At 44.2% G+C, this 24,377-nt stretch overlaps 2 protein-coding genes and 1 long non-coding RNA gene across 22 annotated transcripts in view; 1 reads left to right on the forward strand and 2 right to left on the reverse strand.

The window, feature by feature from the left end:
- The window catches only part of THOC2 (THO complex subunit 2), a 51,375-nt gene extending 45,561 nt beyond the window's left edge, over window positions 1-5,814 (forward strand). For 4 of the 5 annotated variants that reach the window (XM_085230462.1, XM_085230466.1, XM_085230465.1 and 1 more), the window contains 6 exons: window positions 1,598-1,735; window positions 2,047-2,116; window positions 2,204-2,361; window positions 2,969-3,042; window positions 3,141-3,188; window positions 5,390-5,814. In XM_085230462.1, coding sequence (XP_085086588.1) covers window positions 1,598-1,735; window positions 2,047-2,116; window positions 2,204-2,361; window positions 2,969-3,042; window positions 3,141-3,168 — 468 coding nt within the window. In that variant the 3' untranslated portion in view covers window positions 3,169-3,188; window positions 5,390-5,814. The remainder of the gene's footprint in view (window positions 1-1,597; window positions 1,736-2,046; window positions 2,117-2,203; window positions 2,362-2,968; window positions 3,043-3,140; window positions 3,189-5,389) is intronic. The other variant, XM_085230464.1, reaches the window with a different exon arrangement.
- Window positions 5,815-5,852: 38 nt separating this feature from the next.
- LOC146543788 (uncharacterized) lies at window positions 5,853-8,013 on the reverse strand. The gene is made up of 2 exons (XR_014884943.1): window positions 7,922-8,013; window positions 5,853-7,538 (listed from the first exon to the last, which is right to left on the reverse strand). It is a non-coding gene; the product is annotated as an uncharacterized LOC146543788 (long non-coding RNA).
- A 5,380-nt stretch (window positions 8,014-13,393) lies between these two features.
- Window positions 13,394-24,377, reverse strand: part of GRIA3 (glutamate ionotropic receptor AMPA type subunit 3) — a 542,807-nt gene continuing 531,823 nt past the window's right edge. For 14 of the 16 annotated variants that reach the window (XM_085230480.1, XM_085230478.1, XM_085230479.1 and 11 more), the window contains 3 exons: window positions 16,210-16,324; window positions 13,938-14,185; window positions 13,394-13,533 (listed from right to left, as the gene is read on the reverse strand). In XM_085230480.1, the coding sequence (XP_085086606.1) occupies window positions 13,940-14,185; window positions 16,210-16,324 (361 nt within the window). In that variant the 3' untranslated portion in view covers window positions 13,394-13,533; window positions 13,938-13,939. Of the gene's footprint in view, window positions 13,534-13,937; window positions 14,186-16,209; window positions 16,325-24,377 lie in introns of those variants that run through there. The other 2 variants (XM_085230474.1, XR_014884948.1) reach the window with 2 other exon arrangements.

The following is a 24,377-nucleotide window of genomic DNA, read 5'->3' on the forward strand; positions in this document are numbered from 1 at the left end:
AATTTGACAACCAAACCTAGGCTTTTCTTGTAAGGAGAGGAGAAGGGAATAAAACTTTCCATAACTCTCCATTGGAATGGTAGAAGAGCAGTGGGAATCTGTCATGATCAACCATCCGAATGCAAGAAGCAGAGTAAGAGGAAAGCAGAGCGAAATGTGGAAAGTATCCGTGGGTGACAACTACTAAATGGGGCTGCTTAAAGAATGTATTTGTTACAAGTCATTGTTAAAAGGCAACAACAAAGCAGGGAATAAGGATGATGTTACCTGGAGAATAAATGCAGAAAAACACAAAGATAAGTGAGGGGAAAGAGCAGAAAGAAAGGGCTACTGAGGTCACTGGTGTGGCAGTTATAGCAGCATTCTGGCACGTGCTGAAAGGAAAAGGATCCTAACAATGTGCCTCTTATCAAAGTTTGAGCTTGTTGATTTTAGGTTAAATGTTTGCTAGAATTTGAGAGACTGAATTAACTTTAGAACTATTTGAAACAATATTTTTCTTTCAGTTGGTTTGGCTAGTTCTAATAGTTTCTGAATTGTTCTGGTCAAATCTTGTGCTTTTTAGTGTGCTGATTAAGCAAAATGTCTCTAATAAGATTCTTAATTCAAATATTTTTCAGATAAAATTGATAACTAAAGGGTGTGCTGAAGTATACTAACTTAATTCTGTGTGTTGCTGTAACTTAAGTATATGAAATACCACAAAAACACATTTTTCATTTTGAAATGTTTTCTTAATTGGTCTTTTTATGAAAAGTATTTTCATAAAAAGTATTTTTATAGTCTGATCTTTTTAAGAGATACAATTATAGTTAGAATACGTTATTATTGTAAAAAAAAAAAAAAAATATGAATGTACTCTGGTAACTAAGTCTACTACCTCTTGTATGCACATTATAGCCTTTTATTTTTGCCAAGTGTTATGCTTGGTGCTACTATGATTTTTCTTCTTGCTGCCCCCCTCTCTCCCTAGTTAGTTCGTATCACAAACATTCAGCTTTGTTTTATGGAACTTAAGACTGGTTAGGAGGAGGAGTGCAATAACAACCTAGAACATGTTACAAAGCAAACACACAGAACTGCATGTTGAGTGACTTTTATCATTTGAAATGTCAGCTTTAAGGTGGAATTTTGTATGACTTTAGCAAAAACACATGTTATTCAAAGTTGACTTAATCTTAATCCATAAAGTACTTATTTAAAAAAAAAAAAAAAAAAAAAAAAAGAATTAGAAACTGTCTCCATTCATTCCATGCAGAATTTGCAAATGCTAAGGCTGAGAGCCTGCATATCCTCTATCAGTAGTACTGCTGATTAATTTTGATGTTTTGGACAATACTGGTAAACAAACATGTCTATCTAATAAGCCTTTCAGTTAGGTGAAAGGGTTCCTGAATTTTCAGTGCTGAGAAAACAATGCTATAGGTTAAATGATAGATGACCAGTTCAAAAATGCCTTTGATCACTTTTTTGTCAACAAAAGTAGTAATGGTAAATCTTGCTTTTTGAGCTAGATCTGTTTTGTTAGAGTAAGACTTCTTGTTTACACATCTAGGAATATATATTAATATTTGGTGATATTGCCTTAATTTAACAGCACTACATTAACCACACTACTCCAACACTGTCCAAGAGTAAAGAGAGAGAAGTGGACAAGAAAGACTTGGACAAGTCAAGGGAAAGATCCAGAGAGAGAGAGAAGAAAGAGGAAAAGGACAGGAAAGATCGAAAAAGGGTTGGTGAAACTTTTATAAACTAGTAGTATGGAAAGTTGATAAATGTATGGAAAGCTTTTATTTCAAGTTTTGGCAGTAATAATTGGTGAAGCAGCCCATCTAAACAGAAGTGATCCTTATCAGGGTTGGTTTTGCTTCTGTTACGTTTTCCCTTCAAATCTGATCTTAAGAAATGTTACACAAGCTGTAATTACACTGTTACATTTTAGGTGTTCAAAAAAAAGTTATTCAGAATAACCTTGTAAGCAGCTGCCCACTTCAGCAGTGTGTGTTAATTGACTAATATCTGTGTAATTGTGTTTGGTGCCAGGATCATTCCAATAGTGACCGAGAGGTGCCACAGGATTCAACTAAACGACGCAAGGAAGAAAATGGGACAAGTATGTATTTTGGTTTGTGTGTGTGGATGTTAAGGTTTTACTCACTTCTTAAATTAATTAAAACTTTCTGTTTTTTTCTTTTTTTAGCAGGTTCTTCAAAACATAGTAAAAGCGAAAGTCCTTCTGATTCTCCTCGTTCAAATGAAAAAGAGAGGGAGAAGAGCAAATCAAAATCTTCAGGAAAAGAAAAAGGTGATTCAATTAAAGCAGAAAAGATGGAGAAGAGCTCCTCTGGTAGCAAAAAGGTAAAGCAAGCTACTATCATTTAGTCAGTTTTTCCCTTTGGTTTGTTTCCCTGTGATATGTTTTTTTGTTGTTTGCTTTTGACAGAATAAGCTAACCTTTTCCCTCATTTTAATGCTTGTGTATGGCCTGAAAATATATGCCTTGAGTTTGTAGGGAAATGCTTCTGGAATTTCTTCTGGCTCTAAGTATTTCAGTGGTCACTCCTGATAGGATAAATTAGAGGAACAGCTCTTTTGGCAGTAGTCAGAAAAATTCAGAACTTATGCTAGAGTATTCAAAACTTCAAGTATATTTGCAGTCTGCAACTATGTAAAAGCAGGGCATGTTTAAATATAAATTGCTTGTATTCATCTTTTCAAGTGCATGTGTCACAAGTATTTCTGTGAAGCTAGGTAAGTGTTTTGTAACTACTTCCCAGTTGTAATTCTTTACTGATAGAGGTTATCACAGAGCTGTTTGAGATTTTTGTAATTTTGACTATCTTAAAAGCTAATTACTGATATTCTGATGAATATAATGGAGAATATAATACATCTAGTCTGACAGTACAGCATCTACTGTAATAAACTACATGTATAACTTCTAGTTTTTTTTTTTTTTTTTCAGGAATCAAGACATGACAAAGAAAAAGAAAAGAAAGAAAAACGAGACAGCACTGGAGGGAAAGAAGAAAAGAAACAATATCCTTTTACATGTCAGCATTTCAGGAAAAAATATAAAAAAGTAGCTTTTTATTATATAATTTAAAACAATTTTTTTTCCTTAATGCTGAATCTACTCATAAATCTTCAGACAAGCACAGATAATGAAGAATGTTCCAGTCAAGGTAAAATAAAAATAAATAAAAATGCATTTACCTTCTTTGAATTGATAACTACTGTGGCTTCTCTTGACTGGTAACAGATACATGCACACACACCAGTCTGAGTGGTAAAGGGTTGAAATTACACAATTTAAAAAAATTCTGTCCTAGGGAAATAGCTTTCCCTGTTGTTGGGGAACTGGAATAGGTGCTTAAACTTCTTTGGCAAAAAAAGGGGGAGGGTGGTGTGGTTGAGGGGGTCAGCTGTTTGGCACTTTCTTCAAGAACAAAACTGAAGACAAATCACTGTGATACTGATAAGTTGCCAGTCTTAATAACCTACTTTGTTAGTTAAGAATACCCTTGCTTAATGCATTGGAAACTTTTGATCCTTTCTTTCAGTTTCTGTACAGAGTATTGGCTATACCAAATTGCTGTGTGGTGTAGTAAGGCAATTCCTCACCTCCATGAATGTTCTGACCCTTTACTGAAGGAAAAAACTTTAGGCAACTATTTTCAGTAACTCCAGCTTAGAAAAAATAGTGATTTGAAGCTGATAGTGTTCTGATTTTTTTCATACTTTTGCAAATATGCAAAGGCTTAAGTTTAGCTGTAGGGATATGAGGGTATTTTTGCATCTAACAGTTTTGAGTCTCATCTTTCATTTTTGGTTGTTTGAGAAGCACAGTGCCTCAGTTGATTGAAAATTAGTTCATCGGACCTACTAACTTGAGCCACACATCAGTAGCAATATTTCCATGTAGACCCCTAGGCTATTTTTAGAGAGTGTGTATATATTGGGTAAATATGAAAATAACCAATTGGTATTGAACAAATATTAAAGAATATGATCTCTTTGTTTCCACATCATCCAAATGCTTTGTAATTCCTGGTTGTTCACTGTTTAGAACTGAGGAATTGTTTAATTTCTCCTTGTGTTCGCTTTAAGAGCTCACAGCACCTATGAATGAAATTAAGTATTTTTCTTCAGCTGCTTGTTTTAGCAGTTTGAGCTGTTTGCTTTCTCAGAATAATATTGTTCTGACTGTAGAAAAATGCATTTTAAACTTATTAAACAAGCTGCTGTGGTAGGAGGGTTGGACTCAGTGATCTCTTGAGGTCCCTTCCAACCCCTGCAATTCTGTGATTAAAGAGGGAGGCAAGAGAACACTTTTAGTTGGACAGGTTCTTCTTTGTCTCAGATTTTGAAGAGGGATTAATGAGGCTGAGAATTTGTCCAATTTCTTAGCCAAGAAACCTCTTACAAACACTTTTCATAAGAATTATATTGAAAAATAAGGGCAAAACTCTGTGAGAGTGGTCAAATACTAGAACAGGCTGCCCAGAGAGGTACAGTATTGCTAGCCTTGGTATTCTAAAACTGGCCAGGCATGGCATAGCCCAGAGCAACCTGTTTTAATGAACCCTTCTTTGAGTAAGGGGGTTGGACTAGCCAATGTTTGAGAATATTTATAGCTAAGGTGAATGTGCCAAAACTTACATGGGGATATTTACTGTTGTGGACTCTCAAATTAACACTGCTTCTTGGAGTGGCTGTATTTGCTTTAGGCATCAAAGACAGACTGTGATATTCCCAAATTCTTCTGTTTGCATCTGATTGTTAAAAATAACAGACCAAACCTGAAAGGTGCAAATGCTTTGCTCTTTGGGAATTCCTTTTCAGGAGGTGTGTAGGGGTTGTGGCTGGTGTAACATAATGGAGTGTTCTCATGAATTCCCTTCCAAGAAACTGCACTTGTGCTCTGCTTGGGTCTTAAAAACAAAGCAGCAGATAAAACCTATCACCGTGAGCAAAACCCCGATACAAAACAATAAAAGCAAAGTTCTGTTAACCAATGCTTTCTGTTTTGTAAACAAAAATGTAGTGGCTTAGGAGCTATCTGCCTTCTCATCTTCAGTAATAACTCTTGAATTAATAGAGGAAGAAACTTCCTGAAATCTTCTGATCATCCAGAAGTATCTTCTGAAGATACTCTCCACAGTTGGATTGTTGGAAATGGGGGGATGGACTATTTAGGGAAAAGATCTCAAGAGTTTCATTTGGTGCCATTATTCTGCTACTGGAGCTGAATGCAAATATGTAAAGAGATTCTGGGTAACAAAAAGGATTCATGTTCTTTGAATTGTGAATGAAGTAAAATATTCAACTGTGAGTTGGGTATTCATTTGAGCAGTGTCTAATTCTGTGTGTGCCTTCATTGCAGGTGAGATTGAAATGACAAGATATCCAGCTGTGACCAGAAATGTATTTTCCAGAGTATAGATTGCACAGAAATTTGTGAACGAAGAGGACCCATCTGCATCTCCTTAAATTATTCAGTTCTCTGCTTTATTTCCCCATGCTGAAGATTTAATTGTTGAGTTGTACATTACTGTATTTTAACTTGTTGCTTAGTTTCTTACACATTTATTTTCAGTACCTGGCTGAAAGTGTTACCTATTCCATATTTTAGCACAATGTGCTGCAAACAAACAGTTGCCATAGTGCAAAGGAGGTTTCATGTGTACAGAGTTCCACTTTAGGTTGTCTAAAATACTGCCTGAGTTTAGTAATTCTTTCAGTATGAAATGCGTTCTTTTAGATGTTTGAAAACCACAAATAAACAGTTATTGAACCTTTTTGAATTTACCTCATTTAAACTCAGTTTTTATTTATTACTTGGCCTGTTTTTAATACCAGTGACTTAGAAAAGAAGAAAAACACACACAGAAAACAACAAAGTGGGAGCACTGTTTTCATGCGATGCTTAGGGATTATTTGTATATTCTGTGTACAACGTTGGCTTGTTTAAAAAAGAAAAACAAAAATAAAGAACAAACCCTGATTCTTCCATCCTGACCTAAACCTGTGCTCAGTTGTCCCTTGCCACACCTTTTGTTTGTCATGTTGTTTTTAGATTAATTGGAAATGCTCTCTTCAAAAAAAAAAAAAAAAAAAAAAAAAAAGAAAAAAAAAATTTCAATTACAGCTACAGGAGCTTTTTATCGCTAAACTTTAGTCTGAAAAGTTTCACAATGACATTTTTAAAGAAAAAAAAAAAACAAATTTTTTTATCTGCTGAATTCTACCAGTGTAACCTTTTTTCTAAATAAACAATAGTTTTCTCAATGGGTCGTAAATCATTGTGTGTGTGTGGTCGCTTTATTGCTTCATGTACTGCTATGAAGGTCTGTGAGTGAATGAGTTGGAACTGTGGGAGAGTGGTTACTGTTTTAGCACTGTTCTACTTCTGTCATTTGTTAACATCCCAAACGTAATGTGCCTCCTGTGAGGTGACAGATGTGTCAGCTGTGCTGTGCTTTCAGGAAGCTCAAGGTGTGCTTTCTTGAATTCAATCAGGTTTATATCTTGAGATGTTTGTGTGTGATCCAAAACTCCTAAGAATCTTTGGTGTCTTTTCCCCCCTTGATTTCCTAATCTAGTCAAATGAGGCTGACTTTAAAATGTCTTAGCTTAATTTCAGCAGTTTAGCTTAATGCCTGACAAAAATAAGGACTTTGCCTGGCCCTTCTCATGTAGTGTGGCAGCTCACTTTGAAGTCACTACATGTTCACCTGGGTGAAGGGATCTTTGTGTTTGGAAGTCTTCATGTTAAAGATGAGTTGTTATTTCACCCTGGAGCTGTGAATCTTCTTAAATGAAAGTGATGAGTAGTTTAAGCTGCGAAACAGGGATTGTGAAATAATACCAGCTTCTGCTCTTTGGAGGAATGGCTCTGGTGTCCTGCCCAAGTGCCCTGTTCGCTATTTAAACAGGTATCTTGGATGCTGAGCTTTTTGGCCTGGGTCCAGCAGTGCAGATATATATGCTACGATTAGATTCTTATTGAATTTTGGTGATGGTGTGTCAATCATGTTTTCTTCACAGCAAATTATCTCCTGGAGCAGCTGAACCTCTGAGTGTGCTTGTTCCTTCTATTTGCCAGCAGCCCCGTGCTGCAGCATTCTGTAAGCCGTCCTTTGCTCTGGTAGCCAATAGGTATGGTGGAACAAAATGTTCTCCGGGTCACTGCTTCCCCCTTTGGTGACACATCGGTCAGTTGAATTGTAATACTGTGCTAACTTGTTCCTCTTCAGCTTTTGTATTTACTGCATCTTATGTCTCATTTTTAAATTCAGTTCTGCCCCTCGTCCATTTGTGCTCTCTCTTCAATATTGTTGCAATAAATTTGGTTGTGGAGGAGAGGGCTTGGATGCTAGTGAGAAGTGTTCAACACTATGAAGACAAATGTGAGCAGGAAGATGAAACCTGACAGCCTTCATCCTCATGCAGCCTCAGAAGACAGGCAGTGGAAGCAGTGCTTGCTATTGTGGCTGCTGTGCAAAGGGTGGAGTGCATGCTCCTGCTTTATCCTAAAGACAAAATGAATAGTTAATTTGAATAATTATTTCAAAAGACAAAGTTGTTCCACTTTAAGACGAGTCTCTTAGCAGAGGATTTGTAAGGTTTAGAAGGTAAATTGTAATGGAGACTGAAGGTTTCTCATAGGTAGAGCTTCCTCCAGGAGCCATGTATTCCCTCGAAAGCTGCATTGCCTATATTGGCAGTCCCTCAGGGCCTTCATAAGGCAGTCTGTCCTTACCTTTATGGTCTCTAACAGGACAGGATGATTGTGATTTTCAAGGTTATGCTATTAGACTGACAAGCAGGAGCTGTGTTCTATTTGTGGGAGTGCTTTGGCTTGTATTACTGCTGCCACGCTCCCTATTGATCTCTGTGCCTCAGTTCTGCTTACCTGTGCTTAGCAGCAGCTGTCTCCATTGGTGCTTCTGCTGGCGCTCTCTTCTGAAAAAGAAGGTTGCTGAAAGTGATCCAAACTCAAATTTGTGTGGAGTGAACTGCTCTGCCACTGCCCTTTGCTCCCAGGCAGGTGTGGGAAATGCACCTCTGTCAATACACAGATGTTAATGGTTTGCCTGGGAAACACACCTTGTTCTGTTCAATGTTTGGTGCTCTGCGTGTCCTTTTATATTAAAAGCTCACGAGGAAATACAAAAACTTCACGGCCAATGAACTCTATGCTGTGGTCAATGCGGTGGTTCTCTACAGGTCCTGTCACAGCTGTAGTGCTTTGAGCGCTGCTCACCCCTTTGGCCGATGGATGCCAGAGGAAGAGACGTCTGAAAGTCTGAAAGCAGCCAGGGCTGCCACAGTGCTGCTACAGCTGGGTGCTGCCAGCGTCAGCTGGCTCCTAATGAGCTGTTTGGCTGAAGATGGCAAACTCCCCGTGTTCAAAGGGCAGGGGAATATTAAATAAATACCATTTATATTTATTTGCCTCAGCTCAAAGCACGGCCCTTACGTTTTGGTGATTAGGCCTCTCAGTCCCTATCTGGAATTCAGCACACCCGCCCCCCGGGGCTGCCTGCCTGCTGCCTGCAGGTTCCCAGCCCGGCTGGCCGCTGCATGTCAGTGTTGCTCCGAAGAACCGCGGAGCCTCTCAGTGTCTGTGGGGAGGAAGCGGCTGTAGTGCCCCGGGACCCGCGGGGCGGGCGGTGGGCACCGGCTGCACCTCACCCTGTGGCTGCGGTCCTGCGTGGAATCGCACCTTAGTTCCGCTTTAGGACCCTGCTTACGGCAAATCGAGCATCTGCCTCACGTGCAGTGATGGCTCAGTTGCTTTATTTGTGTGCTCGACGTTATCTAACGTAGATGTTACACGTTTAAAGGCTTTATAGCCCCTACACGATCCTTGCCATGCAGATCCAGCTCTGTGCTGCCCGCGGCCCTGCGCCCCCACCGTGCCTTGTGCCTCCTGGGCCTTTCTCAGAGTTTCTTCCCTTTGGCCTTTGCTCATTTAATACTGGGTTCAACTGCTGCTTTCACACTGCTGGAAACTAAAGTAAAGCACAGCCTGAACCTGCAGCAAATCCAATGACAGCTGTGCTCCCCAGGGCCACACCCGTGCCAAAGCTCAGCACTGCAGTCCCAATTCAGCCTTGAAGCACTGTAATGTGACCTGCAGGCTCGAAGCTGCCCCACCCCAGCTGGCAGCAGCAAACTGCCCTGACCCCATTGCTCCTCCAGGTCTCCTCTTACACGTGGCTGTGGAGCAGGGCCTTGGCCTCTTGGGTTTCGGTGGGTGAGGAAGCGCTTGCATGGTGATGGCCAGAGGGTTGTGGTCAATGGCTCTGTGTCCAGGTGGAGGTTGGTGACAGGTGGTGTCCCCCAGGGGACCAGTGCTCTTCAACATCTTTATCAGTGACATGGAAAATGGGATCAAGTGCAGCCTCAGCACTGCTGATGACACCAAGTTGAGTGGTGCAGCTGATGTGACAGAAGGAAGGGATGCCTTCCAGGGGGATGTGGACAAACTTGAAAGGTAGGATCACGTAAGCCTAATGAGCCTCAACAAGGTGCTGCTCTTGAGTCAGGGCAATCTCATATCCGTGTACAGACAGGGAGAAGAACTCCCTGACAGCAGCCCTGTGGAGGAAAGCTGGATGTGAGCCAGCAGTGTGCACTTGTAGCCCAGAAGGCCAACAGCATCCTGGGCTGCATGAACAGAGGGGTGGCAATGGGCAGGGAGAAGATTGTCCACATCTGTTATGCTGTCTGCAGCACGAGAAGGAGGCCATGAAGCTGTTCATAGGACTGGAGCACCTCTCCTGTGAAGGCAGGCTGAGGGAGCTGGGCTTGTTCAGCCTGGAGAAGACAGGGCTCCGGGGAGACCTCACTATGGCTTTCCAGTACTTGAGCTTATAGGCAGGAGTGGGACTGACTTTTTACATGATCAGATAATGATAGGACAAGGAGGAAACAGTTTTAAACTAAAAGAGTGGAAATTTATATTAGATGTGAGGGGTTTTTCATTGAGGGTGGTGAGGCCTTTGCACAGCCTGCCCAGACCACAGGGCTGGGGGTGGACAACAGCAGCTACAGGCAATTTTGTCCCCAGCAGTAGTTGTGGGTGGGCATGGTCTGAATTAACAGTGCTTTGAAATTTATAATACCCATGAAAACGTTATCACTGTACTTAAATCCCCTAGTTTAATTGAATAGAACTATCATTATCCAGAGCTTGTTTATGTCTTGCTGCCTGCAAAATAGAATCAATTTTTCAGACTGAGGCAATGAATATAAGCACCAGGGATATTTTGTAATTTTATTTTAATAACTGTGAATTATTATTATTATTTTAATAACCACAAATAAGTATTTTTTTTTTTTTTTTTTTGTTAAAAACAAGTCACGATGCTCTGCACCAGCCCTCAGCGGGGCACTGTGGGGCTGTGCCACCGCAGTGCAGAGCCCTGGCTGTGTTTGCTGCTGGGGGACAAGGCTGCACAGGCTGGGGACGGTGGCCCTGCCAGCCCAAGGCTTTGTCCCCTCTTAGTGCTGAGCAATGCCTGCATGGTGCTGTCACCATGTGCTGATGGGCTCAGTCTTTGTCTCATCTGTAGATGGCTCTCCCTGCCATCCCTGTGGGCTTTGCTCTGCCCCAGCTCAGCCCCACACACCCTGCCTGCATCACACCAAGAGAATGACAGCATAGCTTGCGTTGGAAGGGACCTTACAGCCCCCCCTGCTGTGGTCTTGCTGCTCCCCAGCTCAGGCTGCCCAGGGCCCACCCAGCCCAGCCTTGGGCACCTGCGGGGGTGGGCACCCACAGCTCTCTGAGCAACACCATTTGTTTTCAGGGTGCCAAACCCCAAATTCCTATTTCCCCAAAGCACTGTGCTTCATTTCAGCTTTGTGCCCCAAAGCCTTTCCCCAGAAGTAACAAATGTTGGACATTCCAAGTCAGAGCAGAGCTCTGTGGCCACAGCGGTGCCTCTCCTTGGGGAAAACATCAGCAAACTCTTTGTGTTTTTTTTTTTCTTTTTCTTTACAGTTTTATTTACAAAATGTATTAAAACTCTTTGTACAACACCTCATTAAAATGAGGCTCAGTAATTGATGCCCACACATGCAGTTTATGCTTTTACAGCCATTAGTTTGCTTGGCAATTTTTCTGCTCACTGAAGTGCAGTTTCAATGACCAAAAATAGGAACTTAAATTGCAAACTGGAAAAAAAAAAAAAAAAAAAGAGAGAGAGAGAGAGAGAGAGAAAACAGAAAAAAATAGCAACAGACAACGAAAAGGAAAGAACCCAAGAGACCCGAAAGCAACACAAAGGAAAAGAATAAATTGGAACATCGTTGTGAGACTACCGCCGAACTTCCCATAGCTTGGAGTTGGTAGCTGGGGTTTGTAAGCAATCACCACATTTTGTTTTAGCTTTACATGCAAGTTTAAAAAATATCGAACTGTTTCCCAAACTCCCTTCACTGGTGTGAAGCCTCCACTCGGTAAAAATGGATTTGATAAACATACATTTTTATACAGCTTTTAAGAAAAACTCCTGGTTTGAACCCAACGGAGGACCGCACCGCTCCAGCCCGCCCTCACCCGGAGCGGATCGTGATCAGAAGGTGAAAAAAATCACAGTTTCATGACAGAAAGAACCCAAACCAAAACCACAACTTTGTTGTTTAATCGCCTGTTAAAAACTGGAACGATAAATTATTCTCCTATGAGCCTTTAAAATGGTCGTTATATTACATTTGGTTGGAAATACGTATTTTTAGCGAGACTTTGCCCATACAGTCCTTTTCTTTGTGTTTGTTGTTGTTTAAATCCTATTAAAAGTTCGAATCTATCATCAGCAAACTAAACGCCTACGGGTCAGACTGGTTTAAATGAGCTTCTTTGCGCCGTATGTTACCGACGAAACAAAATTCTATAGTAAACTACAGAAAATACGCCTTGTCGTTATTAGAGGTAATTAGTACGCAGATATCTCACCGCACGCTTCCGGCGTGACTGACAACGTGTTTCACCTTTTTGTTCTTTTTTTTTTTTTTAATTATTTTTAATCATTTTTGTTGTTGTTGCTTCGTTTGAAGATGACGCTGCGTGGTTCCCAGGCGGAGGCTGCGGGTTGCTGGGGCAGGGCTGTGCCATCTCCCAGCACGGCGGGGCTGCTCGGGGGGCTGTTCCCTGCTCCGGTTTGAAACTGTTGTCGAGAAGCATTTAGCTGAGCACACTGCTAGCTGGGAGGAACCCGTGCGAGGCAGAAGCAGGCCTGGGAAAAACTAACCTGCGCTTCTCTTGCTTCGTTGCTTGATATTCAACATTGAATTAAAATGCAGATGCACAGCAAGAAAAGAGATATATGGTCTGAACCTAAACAGCACGTCGCTTCTTGTTTTGTTTTGTTTAAAGCCACCCAATATTGTTTTAATAAAGCACCTGTAGGTATGCCCGATGATAGAAAAACAAAGGAATACAATATTTCTGCCTGCACTTAGCTACCTTGTCAAGGAAATGAATTTACTGGTCTGGAAGCAGGACATGCAGTTCCACAGATTGCTTTCTCTTGGATTTACAGATTCACAGTCAGTGACCTTAGCTGTATTTAATGCACATTTTCTTTTCTTCAGGTGTTCTTCGCTGATATACAGAATAGCTCCGACAGCTGAGGGCGGCTCAGAACCACCGGCGCTCGGTCCCTGGGGGCTGTGCTGGGGCCAGGCTGGGTGCGATGCTGTCGGAGCCGCATGCCCACAGCTGCCAGCACCGCACCGCGGCCGCGTGCGCTCAGGACTCGAGTTCAGTTTCTGTGCAGTGGTATCAAAGAATGGCTTTTGTTGCACTGATTTCTTTACAAGATTTTTTTTTTTCAATACTAAGATCTTGTTAGCAGTCCTTTCTTTTGCTTTTTCTTCACTTTCTTTCATTTCCTTTTCTTCTTTTCTCTTTTCCTCTTTTTTCTTTTTTTTTCCCCTTTCCTTTCCTTTCCTTTCCTTTCCTTTCCTTTCCTTTCCTTTCCTTTCCTTTCCTTTCCTTTCCTTTCCTTTCCTTTCCTTTCCTTTCCTTCCTTCCCTTCCCTTCCCTTCCTTTCCTTTCCTTTCCTTTCCTTTCCTTTCCTTTCCTTTCCTTTCCTTTCCTTTCCTTTCCTTTCCTTTCCTTTCCTTTCCTTTCCTTTCCTTTCCTTTCCTTTCCTTTCCTTTCCTTTCCTTTCCTTTCCTTTCCTTTCCTTTCCTTTCCTTTCCTTTCCTTTCCTTTCCTTTCCTCTCCCTTTTCCTTTCTTTTCTTCTCTTTCCTTTTCTTTTTTTCTTTTTCTTTTTTCAAGCAAAGCAAGAATATTTCAGTGATGGTTTGCATTGTTGTGAGTCTCAGAGTCTTCCATAAGGCACTGAAGGAAAAAAATCAGTTTTTCCTATTAAAAGTTCATTGCACCATCATCAATGCGTGTCATACCTGACACCTCGGCTAGAGTGCGACTGGCTCAGGTGGTCCGAATCCATGGAGTAGCCACATTCTCTGCTGCTTCTCCTCCTGCACGCTGTCAGAGCGAGGATCTGCAACAAAAACAAGACTTCATTTTTCTCCTCTGAGAAGACCTAATGAGACAGCAAGGAACCAACCTGCTCGGGGAAGGAGGCAGCATGGAGCTCTGACACTGCCCAGAGGGGGGGAAGCCCCTGTCCTGCTTCCCTGCAGGCAGCACACACAGTGCTGTGTGCCTGGGGCATTCCCACCCCTGGGACGCTTCTCCCTGGGTGCCCGTGCAGCTGTTTCTTAACAAAAGATGTGGGCTGAGCGAGCCATAGATTGCTGGGGAGATGTATCCTTCCTGCAGCCCGGAGCCCCCAGAGCAGCCTGCTCCTGTGCAGGGAAAGGCTCACTTAAATCCCCCCAGAAGTTAGAAGAACACACAGAAGTTAAGGAAGAGGATTTCTAGTTGACTGGACCTTACTCGTACCCCTAGATTTTCACGCTTTCTGTGCCATACACGTTGTAGCCTTCTCTGTACGTAGCATAATTCTGGGTATTGGTGGTGGGAGCAGGCTTAAAGTTTTGGGTGTTCTTGGTGAGTTTCATTCGCTTGGACTCTGCCCGAGACTTGTAACAAAACTCGATTAAAGCCACCATCATGGCGAGCCCAAGGCCTCCGACAAGAATATAGAAAACCCCGGCCACATTGCTCAGGCTCAGAGCACTGGTCTTGTCCTAAGAGAAACGAACCACACCGTTAGTTTTGCTGTGAGAAAAAGGCAGACAGAAAGCAGGTTACTTTGCACTCAGTCCTAACAACGACCACACACGGTACAAACTTTCCAAACAAGTCCAAATCCCCCCCACCCCCACACAACCCAACAGCCTTACCCGCTGTGGTCACGCTGTGTGACCCTACTGGTGCCGCTGGCCCCGCGGGGCAGGGATGGCAGCAGGAGCTGCTCTGTCCTGCGCCGGTTGCCAAGCAAAACCTCGGCCATGTGGAAGTCAATAGGATTTTTGCCATTGGCTTCCCCAGGCCTTCGCTGCCCCTGGGCAAAGCCGGAGGCCAGGGCACCTTTGGGAAGCTCTAGTGGACAGCCCAGGGCTACTTAAAGTAGCAGATTCTTGCATTATGAAAGTAAACAGAAAAACACAAGCCACTAGATGCCTGGCTTTGGTGAATGTAGATATAACTAGTGAGATAGATACTGCTAAACTTTTCTACCTTTTTTTCCAACAGTTTAAAAACAAACAAACAAACAACCCTAGGAAGATGGTCAGCTGGGCTAAGGTCAGGAGAACCCTAAGCTAAGACAGCACCTGCAGGGAGCAGAAAACATTACTGCAGCACAAAATATGCTGCCTGGGATTTGCATCCCTTCAGGACATGGCAGATGAAGGGGCGGGGAGAAGGCTTTCATTTTAAAAAAGAGGGTTTTGTAATGAGATTAAGCAGGAATACAACCACAACCCTTTTGCTGCTGCACATGGGAGATGCTGCTGGATCATGCCTGAGCTGAAAGGCAAAGTAAGCCCAGGTGTTCCCAGACAGACCTCAGTGTGTGGCTATCTCCAGGGGCATCCAACCTTCTGTGTACTCAGAATAAAGGAGGATGTACCTTGTGTGTGTCTGTCTTGTATCTAAACAGGCAGTTTAGATAGATAGATGCATTTTAGCAAACAGCCTGCATTGAGACCTGAAATATCGCTTATTTCTGCCTCTTGCCAATTGCTGCAGGGCCTCTGCTCAGATTCCTTTCATCTCCCAGAGCAGCTCCAGGGCTGTACCCCAAGCAGCCCCCAGCCCAGCTGAAAGCAGGGCAGCACCTTGCTGGCTCAGTTGGAATGCTGAATGGAGCCTGACATGGGGAGGGGCCTCCAAATTGGGAGCATTTCTGGGGGGAAGTCACAGTGAGTGCTTCCAAGGGCACAAGGGAGCTGTGCTGATGTCAGCAGGACAACTCCTAGAGGTGTCTTTGAAAGCCTCCTTCACTCCGGTGTTGTTATCCTCAGTGGCTATATAGGCATTAAAAAAAAAACAACAATGAAATCCTAATATGGCTTAAACTGAATGGCTCAAATGAGTGTTTGCTGCAAACCCAGCATGGCTGATGCAGCCAGACCTGCCCACGTGTGTCCCCATGGGGCTGGGCACACAGCTGGCAGCGGCTGTGCAGCAGCAAAACGGGTCCAGGTGGAATGGGAATGGCAGACAGAGTCGCCAAAAACAGCTCCAAAATTCAGCTAAACACATTCTGAACTGAAGAGGAAAATAGGGCAGGAAAGGCACTTCTTCCTCACCAGGGGTCTGTCCTGAACTAGCCTACCCTTTGCAAGCACGTGACTGTTTTGCAGACTGACCTCTATAGGATCTATGTTACAATTTTGAAACAAATTGTAGACGTTCAATCAAACTGAGAATAATAATAAGGAAAAAATCAGGCCTGAATAAAACACCCTGACTGAGAGGAAACTTGCAAATTCAAATGAGGGAGGCAGCTCCGAGCGCTTTGGGGGATTCTCCTTCCATGTCTTTGCAGCAAAACACTAAATAGCAAAACATACTTACAACTAAAGTCTGTTACTGCATGTAAGAAAAATTGCGGTCATTTTCGGAGACTTAACGATTTTTTTCTATTCTTTTCTTTCAACCTTCGAAATGCAAATAGCAACTTTTGAAAGTCATTCTCTGTATACACAAACAGTGGGTCAAAATGTGATTGCTAATCAGTACGAAAAGACCTTCAGCGACTGACCTTACTTCCGGAGTCCTTGGCTCCACATTCACCCTTATCGTACCACCATTTGTTTTTCAGCTTGTCTAAGATGCCTTGTTCACTGAGTTTCAATACTGCAAGGTTTACAGGAGTTCTTCACGTGGGAAATAACATAAATAACATTATATTATGTTATTTTATGTTATTCAAGCTTTAAACTACTTTAAAACTATACAAAGCGATAAAGCAGGGTTCCTGGCCACAAAGTATTTACACTGCAGGCAACTGGATCATCCCCTTAAGTTAATGCTACAGCAACGCTATATTACCAGGTCCTGCCCATATCGCTTTGAGTAATCGGCACTCACTGTTAAATGAGGGTAGGAGAAACAAAGCGAGCCCAATTGCCCCGTTGCCCAGCCCCAGCACTGGCAGTAGCTCTGTGGCGGTGGTGGGCCCGGTCCAGCGGCACGCCAGTGGCACTAACAGACAGCAAGCCAGCAAGCCCACGCAGACCTGCTCCGAACACCTTTGTGGCTGAGGGAAGGCTGGGTTCACGTGCCCACACTGGGCTGTCAGCTTTTATCCTCGTTGACACTGTGCCATTGTGCAGGGGACCGCTGGTCCCAGCAACCCCAGGCAGCATCACCTCGTGCTGCAAGTCCCAGCAGTGAGCGGGTGGCTCACCGCTTGGAGGACGACTCTTTCATTCGAGATTTCATTTAAAAATGATCCAATTTGGAGAGATTTTATGCAGTGCATTCCCTGCTCTGAAAAGCATTGTGCGGCTGAGAATATACAAACAATGGGGAGAAGGCTATAAACACCTTTCTCGCTCCTCTGCATATTATACTGTGCAAATTTCCCCTTCCCCCCAGTCCCATTCCAAACACTATTTTTAATTTGCATGCCTTTATAAACCCCTTATGGAACACAGAGAATTTGCATAACATCCAATACATTATAAATTAGCTTTCACAACATTATACAGTATTGGGAAATGAGAAGGCTTAACATGCTAATTAGGGCGCTTTATTATTTTTCTTAAAGCCAAGATTGCAGTTAATTGTGCACACGCAACTGCTAAAAAGAAGTATATATATATATATGTATAAAAGTAAACTAAAATTATCTTAACCAAACAGAGGGGAATTTGCCTTTGCTGGTCATGGCCCCAGGTGGCCGTGCGGCTCCCCTGGCTCCAGCACTGAGTGTGCAGGATGGTGGGCATCCACCTGTACCAAGAGCCCTCCACATGTGCTGGAAAGGGTTGGGATTTGGGGGCAGATTCAGGCTTTTGCCCGGTACTGAAGGTATGGGAGGGTTTTTCTGTGCTTGCCGCAGGAAGGTGACTTTTCATAGCTTGGTCCTGGCACCATTTGCATGAGGAAGGCTGCATCCAAGCCACTGACACCCTTGGGTACAACACAGGTGGCCCATGGGATCCCCTGCACTGTTTCTGGGTCTCTCTCAAAAGACATTTCTTCATCTTTTCCCTGGGATGAGGATGTGCTTTCCAGCTGCTTCTTTAATTAGGTCACTGTTCTGGGCTGTACGGGATGCTCTGTGAGGTCCCTTTCCCTGGTGGATTCGGCTGCCTTTCCTCTGCCTTTAATTTATGATGGGATTCTTTTTCATCTTCCCTGTGTGGTTTCCAGACCAGCTGCTGATTAGTTTGGCTGCTTTTATGAAAGTGAAGTTTTCAGGGGTTGTGATCTCGAGCTCTCTGTACTCTGTATGCCAGCAAAGTGAGCTGTAGTGAGTGGGATCAGGTCGACAGAACTCCCTTGGTGTGGGACTGTAGTCAGGGCACAGACTTGCTGTGGTTTTCTTCCTCACCGCAGCAGCAGAATTTTGTGTGTTTTTTTCACAACCAGGTTTGGCTGAGCTCAGTGTAACCATGCAAGGTCGGGGCTGCTGGGCTTTCCCAGATGCCACTGAGCGTTTGGTTGCTTATGTCCATGTAGGACTGGAAGTCTTGAGACAAAGGGAATAGTACCAGTAGCCCAATGCTGAATTAAGCCATTTGCTATGGTTGATGTTTTCTAAGAGTCTGCTGCAAACACTATTTTACACCTGGGACAGAGATGGTTTTTACTGATCTATCAGCAGTTTGGTTTCCCTGCTCCTGGTAATGCAGGTGTTGCTGTGAGCACTCACCCCTTACAGCCAGAAGACAAGAGGTGCTGGTCTGTCCCCACAGGCCAGGTGCCACCAAGGTACCCACTGGCTCCTCTCCCAGCTGTGAGGGGCTCAGATCCCCAGGATCCTTTCTGCACATTTCAGCCCCTCCTGTCTTGGGATGACAGCCCCAAATCCTGCTTCTGTCTGCCCAGGGCACAGGACGGTGCTGACGGTGTGATTTCTGAAAGGCACTGCACTTTCACTCTTTGAAACCACCCCCTTGGTCTGTGTGCCTTGGGCTTCTGGTTCTGTTTCAAAATCCTGGCTACTTCCCCTCTAAATGTCAGAATTCCTGCGGCACCTCCTTGTCCCCTCCTGGCACAGACACAGCATGGCTTCCAGCCTGGGTATGTTCCCCATGCTTATAGGTGTATGTGCAAACTGCAGAGCTTCTACTGCGTTTCTGCTTTGTTATCTGATTATTTTTCCATTGCATGAACATGGAAAATGCTTTGAGACAGAACCCATCTTCTCTCTCTTTTTCCTTCTCTTCGTGACACTATCTTCCTGTCTGAAGGACTTGCCCAGCTTTTGCTGCAGTGCCTCAGTACTAAGTTTCAGCTTAGTTGCAGTCAATTTTACTACGTTAAGAAGGGCTGTGGCATGGTGATTTTTTCTTTCTGTCCAGAATGAATTTGAATTTGAAGAAAAGTAAATGAATTATCAAAGAAACAGTTCTTTATCAGACTCAAATGTTAGCAGGTAAAACTCACGCGCTTCACAAATTATAAACCGTAACAGGTTTTCAATTTGATTAATGACCTCTTATGTCCACTTCTGTGGTTTTACCTTCACCTACAGAAAGCAGATGCTCAGCACCAGATGCTATCCAGTGTTGTCACTGCATGCTGTGGGAGCACATGGCAGTGAAGCCCCTCAGATGGCTGCCAACACCGCCAGGCTGGCACTTCCATTGCTCAGCTTCCCATTCCTGCCCACTGCAGTGATGTGCCACTGCACTGCTGAACAACTGAGGCTGAGCTGGTTCTTGGAAAAGGTGCTTTTAATTTATGAGAAAAGCATCTCCATTGCCAGCCTTGCCAGGAAAGTGTCATTTTGCAGGACGAAGTGGTGGGACATACTGATGACCTGGTGCCTGGCTGGGCCCTCACGCATCACAGCAGGAGGGAACCATGGTGACCATGGCCAGGGTGCTTCAAGAGCACAACTCAGATGTGCCTGAAACATCTCACCCGCTAACCCCAGATGCTCACCAGTTGTGGGTAACTGGTGCTTGTGTGGCATAAACTCTGCAACACTGCACTTATGTTTATTACTTGCAATCAATAAAGATTTAAGTGGTGATTGGAACAGCTTTGGATAATTCATATCCCATTCTATGCTCTAATTGATGTAATATAAATGTTATACCCAAAAATGATCATTGCCAAGGACACCAAATGAAAGCTGCAGACAGCACACTGCTCCCTTCAAACCAGATGAAACATTGCTCGTAATTAATCTAGGATTTTTAGATGAAATTGCTCAGAAAAGAGCACCACAAAGAAGCAAACACTGAGAGGCTCCTGGCAGGACTCCATCAGGGCCACACTGAGCGTCCCCGGCACTGGGCTCTCACCACCCAGCTTTTACAGACTTCAATCTGCAGTTGTCCCTTCACCCACAACCAGCCATCTTCTAATGTTTTATAGATTATCTGTGTGCAGGGTACACAGTGTTGTCTCAGCACTGTTGCTTGCAGATCTTGAGAGTCCAAAAGTAGCATTTTTGGAGCAGAAGGTGAAGAACTGACCCACAAGCTGAAGAGAAAGCAGAACAACATCACTAGTGAGAACTCCTCTGGTTCGGAGAGCATTCTTTTCTTGCCTGTGACCCAGCTGGGGCCCTTGGCAGCAGGGGCTGAGCTGCAGCAGTGCCACCAGGCCCAGCCTGCTCCTATGGTGCCCCAGTGGGCAGCTTGGGAGCTGCTATGTCCCCAGAGCCACCCAAAGGGATGTTTGCATCTGTTTCCAAGGTTGAACATTGAGCCTTTCTGAGGATAGGAAATCTGGGGCCGGTGGCAATGGGGATCCTCCTCCCCAGGTGGATGGCTCCAAATGCACAATGCACAAGGCTGGCTGGAGCCTGTCCACTGCAAACAAGTCTGGCTGAGTGCCTGAAGATGCAGTTCCCAGTGTACTCAGTACTGCATCTCTCACAGCATGAAATCCTGAATAGTCCACAGAAGGTCCTTTTATTTTCCTTTCCAGATGCCAACAAGCTCCGAGTGGAGAAGTCCTGGGGAAGCACGATGCACATTAGGGATGTGGCATTTACAAACAAGCTGTTTGTGTTCTCACATACCCTGGCCCTGGCCATGTGGGGTGCATCAGGGTAAGCAATGTCACAGCCAAGGGCACTGCTGGGCCACAGCTGCATTACACTGTATGGGCGCAGACCAGCTGTAAATCCGGTGTAATGTATCTGGTGAGGCCATTTTTTTGGCCAGTCTGTGAGATCCGAGCAACAAAAAGCCACAGGAGGTTTCTGGCAAATCTGTCCCTCTGAAGACAGCAAGATTAATGAAGAATGACATCCTCACTTGGTGCTAATGCCTTGCTGAGCAACACGAAATGCAGCTTTCTTGAGGGGCCTTCGCCTCCCACGCAAATCTCAGTGACATGAAGGAGGAGAAAGCCCAACGCTGCACCAGGTCTCCACGAGCACATTGTAAAATGCTCATTCAACTGGTTTTGCTTTTAATCTGTGTTCTTTCTTTCTTAATCCCTTTAATTTAGGAATCTGACATATTTAGAGCGCTCCAACACCTGCAGCACAAATTCTGCTTGTTTCTTCTGGCTGCAGCTGTCCTCACTGGCTGAAGCACAGCTGGAGTTGCTGACATCACCAGCACCCAGACACTGAGCTGGGCGAGGGGCACTGGCGGAGGCAGGCATCAGCCCCAGCACTCCTCTCAACCTGACAGTGCACCACACAAATCTCACTAACGTCATTAAAATAGAAAGACAGAAAGAATCCAGGAAGAGACACCAAATCCAGTTCTCTAGAGGGCATTGCTCGAGGTTAAAGACCCGTCTAAATCAAATAAGGCACTTTATCCCCCCAAGCTCTATAAATCCTAGCCTGATCTGTAACTATTGAAAGGACTTTTTGTCAAATCTTATTACTGAAATAATTTCTGACTAGGTAGGAAACCAGAGGGTGAATGTATTGCCCAAGCTTTCTGCTCTTTCCTAGATCAGCTCTCTTTCAAGATACGGTCTGTCATAATTTACCAATTTAGCAGCATCCCCATGCCACAGTTTCATGTTTTGTTCTGCATCCATACATAAGGGATGGGGAAGATCTAGGCTGGAAATGGACTCCATATTAAAAGTCTCTGTGCATGTTTAAAGCCCACAGTTGCAGGGCACTCAAAGCAGGCATGAGCAAAGCCCTGAAAACACAGTCATTCACTGTTCCTACTTATGTTTTGCCTCAAAAAGTGATCTTCTGTATCTCACACTCAGCAGTAACTATTCGTTAAGAAAGCATCAGGCATGTCTTTGTTTTTTTTTTAAGAAACGAGCACTGGGTTGTACTCTGCCACCACTTCAGAGCTCCAACATTTCTTTACAGAGTTCATAACATCTTAGGGACTGAAATATTTTATGGCTGGGCAGAGGATGGGACAGAAGAGAAAGCTGTCTTGTTTGAAAAGACAAAGAGCCTTCAAAACCAGAAGATTAAAAGTAAGCACCTGAAGCCCCATACATCCCCAGCCACCTAAGAAATACGCCGCACGCTGACGGCTGGCGTTGTGCTCAGAGGCATCAGTCACAGCGTTAAATCCTCCAGCAGAAGGGTTTTTTCTCACTCTTGCTCTCAGTGGCACAACCAGATGTGGCTCCCTTGCTGACGGGGCTGGAGAGGGGTGTTCCCAGTGGCGATCGCTGACTTGAGATGTCAGGGAGGGCACAGCACTGTTTGCCTGTTTTCCACCTCTCAGTATTGAAAGGTGTCATGGAATGAATTAAGACGCAAAGCAGTTTCATCAGAGCCAGAAGGCATGTGTGGGCAGTGCCTCGTGCTGCTGTTTTGATGTGGTACAGCAGCCTGCGAGGACTGCATCGATGCAGAGAGCATCTGTGGCCTGCCGGCTCTTCCCTCTGCTCAGACAGCAGCTGCCTGCAAGGAGAGCTTGCAGGCTGCACAGTGGCCATGTGAAAGCTACACAAATGATCTCCCAGGGGATGGTTTTCCACAGTTCCTGCTGAGTATTTAGTAGCTGCATTAACAGATGTTTGCTCTGGTCTTCATTCCATAAAAAAGTGTTCTTTTGGTCAATTCAAGAGATCTTGCTTACTATTTTTATAGGCACAATGGAGCACCTATTGCATCCTCATGGAACCCGTGGAGTTTTCCGTGCAGGCATTAGACGTTCAATTTAAAACCTGGTTTTGGTGCTGTATTTGCTGCAACGTGGAAGACGAGTGTGACTGTAGGGTGCCATCATCACACCACCTACACCCGTGCTAAACACACCTGCACCGAGCCAGACATGTCACCACCTGAACCTGCAGCTTCCTCTGCTCTTCAGAGTGCACGCTGTCTGTGTTTGGTGGCAGCAACTGTCTCTAGGAAAGTATATTTATATGTTTCATAAACGTAGCTCAAATAAATTAAACTCTGTACTAACAGGATCATAATTTAATAGAAGTGCCAAGTGCTAATGCAATAATACGTGCATATTGGATTAGGAAATGCAAGCTGTAACAAGTCACTGTAGTTCATTTGTAGCAGTGCCTGAGACTTGAGACACAGCCGTGGGGAGAGCGCGGGCAGCACTGGAGAAACTTGATGGTGGGGCCTTCATGCTATGCTACAGCCAACAACATCTGACACAGCAATGTGGGGCCTTCCTGACATTACCTGCATCCTTGCTACCCTGAGGGGATATGAGCAAGAGACTCAACTTACCTTGTGTGCAGGGTGCCCCCTCACCTTTTCCTTCTCTTGCTCTAGACATAGCCACTTTTTCCCCCGTCTTCTATGAACTACTTTTCTCCTGGGATGGCTTCTTCTGCAGCTCCTGCTGCAGGTCCTGCATCTCAGTCCGAAGGCACGCAGGCACCGTGGAACAGCCGTGTTGCTGGCATGAACCAGAGGTGTGCAAAGCACGGTTACAGTGCTGGTGTGCGCAGAGTGCCTGCCTCCATGCGAGCTCAGTGCTGGAAGGTTAGAATTACTTTGAAGAAGAAGAAGAGAGGCGTTTATTTTTCCCTTTGTACTCTATGTGACAATCATTACCATTGGTGAGGAAAGAATCGAGTGCAGAGCTGAACGAGCACAAGCCCTGCTCCTGCCCTGGGAGCTCCACTTCGAGCTGCTGCTTTCTCCTCTCCCTTCTCCAGGCCCAATGAGCCCTGCCTCAGTTCTCCCCACACTCATGCTCGTAATGCAGGATAAATGACTCATGCAAGAAATTCATGGAAAACAACTCTTAAGCACCACAGGTATTATCAAAACAAATGCATGACTCACAAGTCTTTGCTGAGGATTCTTGTGGCTGTGAAGCAGAATGTGTGGTTGCTCCACCGCAATCAGCGCTGCACAAGCGCATTTCCTTGTGAAGGCAGCAAAGCAGGTCCCCACCTTTAGCAGTTTTGCTAAAGGTTACACAAACAAAAGGTTCCCAATCTTCCGACGCCAGCCCTGAGCCCAACAGCTCCTTCCAGCCTGGGCAACCTGCTTGCCCTCGGTCCTCATCCTGACTATCCTAGTGGCTGTCCCAGTAAAACATCTTCCATGAGCTCCACAGCAGCACAGAAGTTTCTGCAAACAAGGCAGGCTCCCTGTCCTTCTGGCAGTGCTCCAAACGAGATGCTCCAATGAACTCTTAAAGCACTAAGACTTCACTGTTGATATAAAACATACACAGTTTTGCTTCCTAATATGCTATAAAATAATAGCTGTTAATTAAGCACATATTTTGATATCTTCATCCAAAAGCATTATTATCTTATTAAAGTACTACTTTGCTTTGTCACTCAGTTGCACAATGCAATAATTTCACATTACTT

This window comes from Meleagris gallopavo, chromosome 9, assembly GCF_905368555.1.
Source record: "Meleagris gallopavo chromosome 9, MGAL_WU_HG_1.1, whole genome shotgun sequence".
NCBI classification, from domain to species: Eukaryota; Metazoa; Chordata; class Aves; order Galliformes; family Phasianidae; genus Meleagris; species Meleagris gallopavo.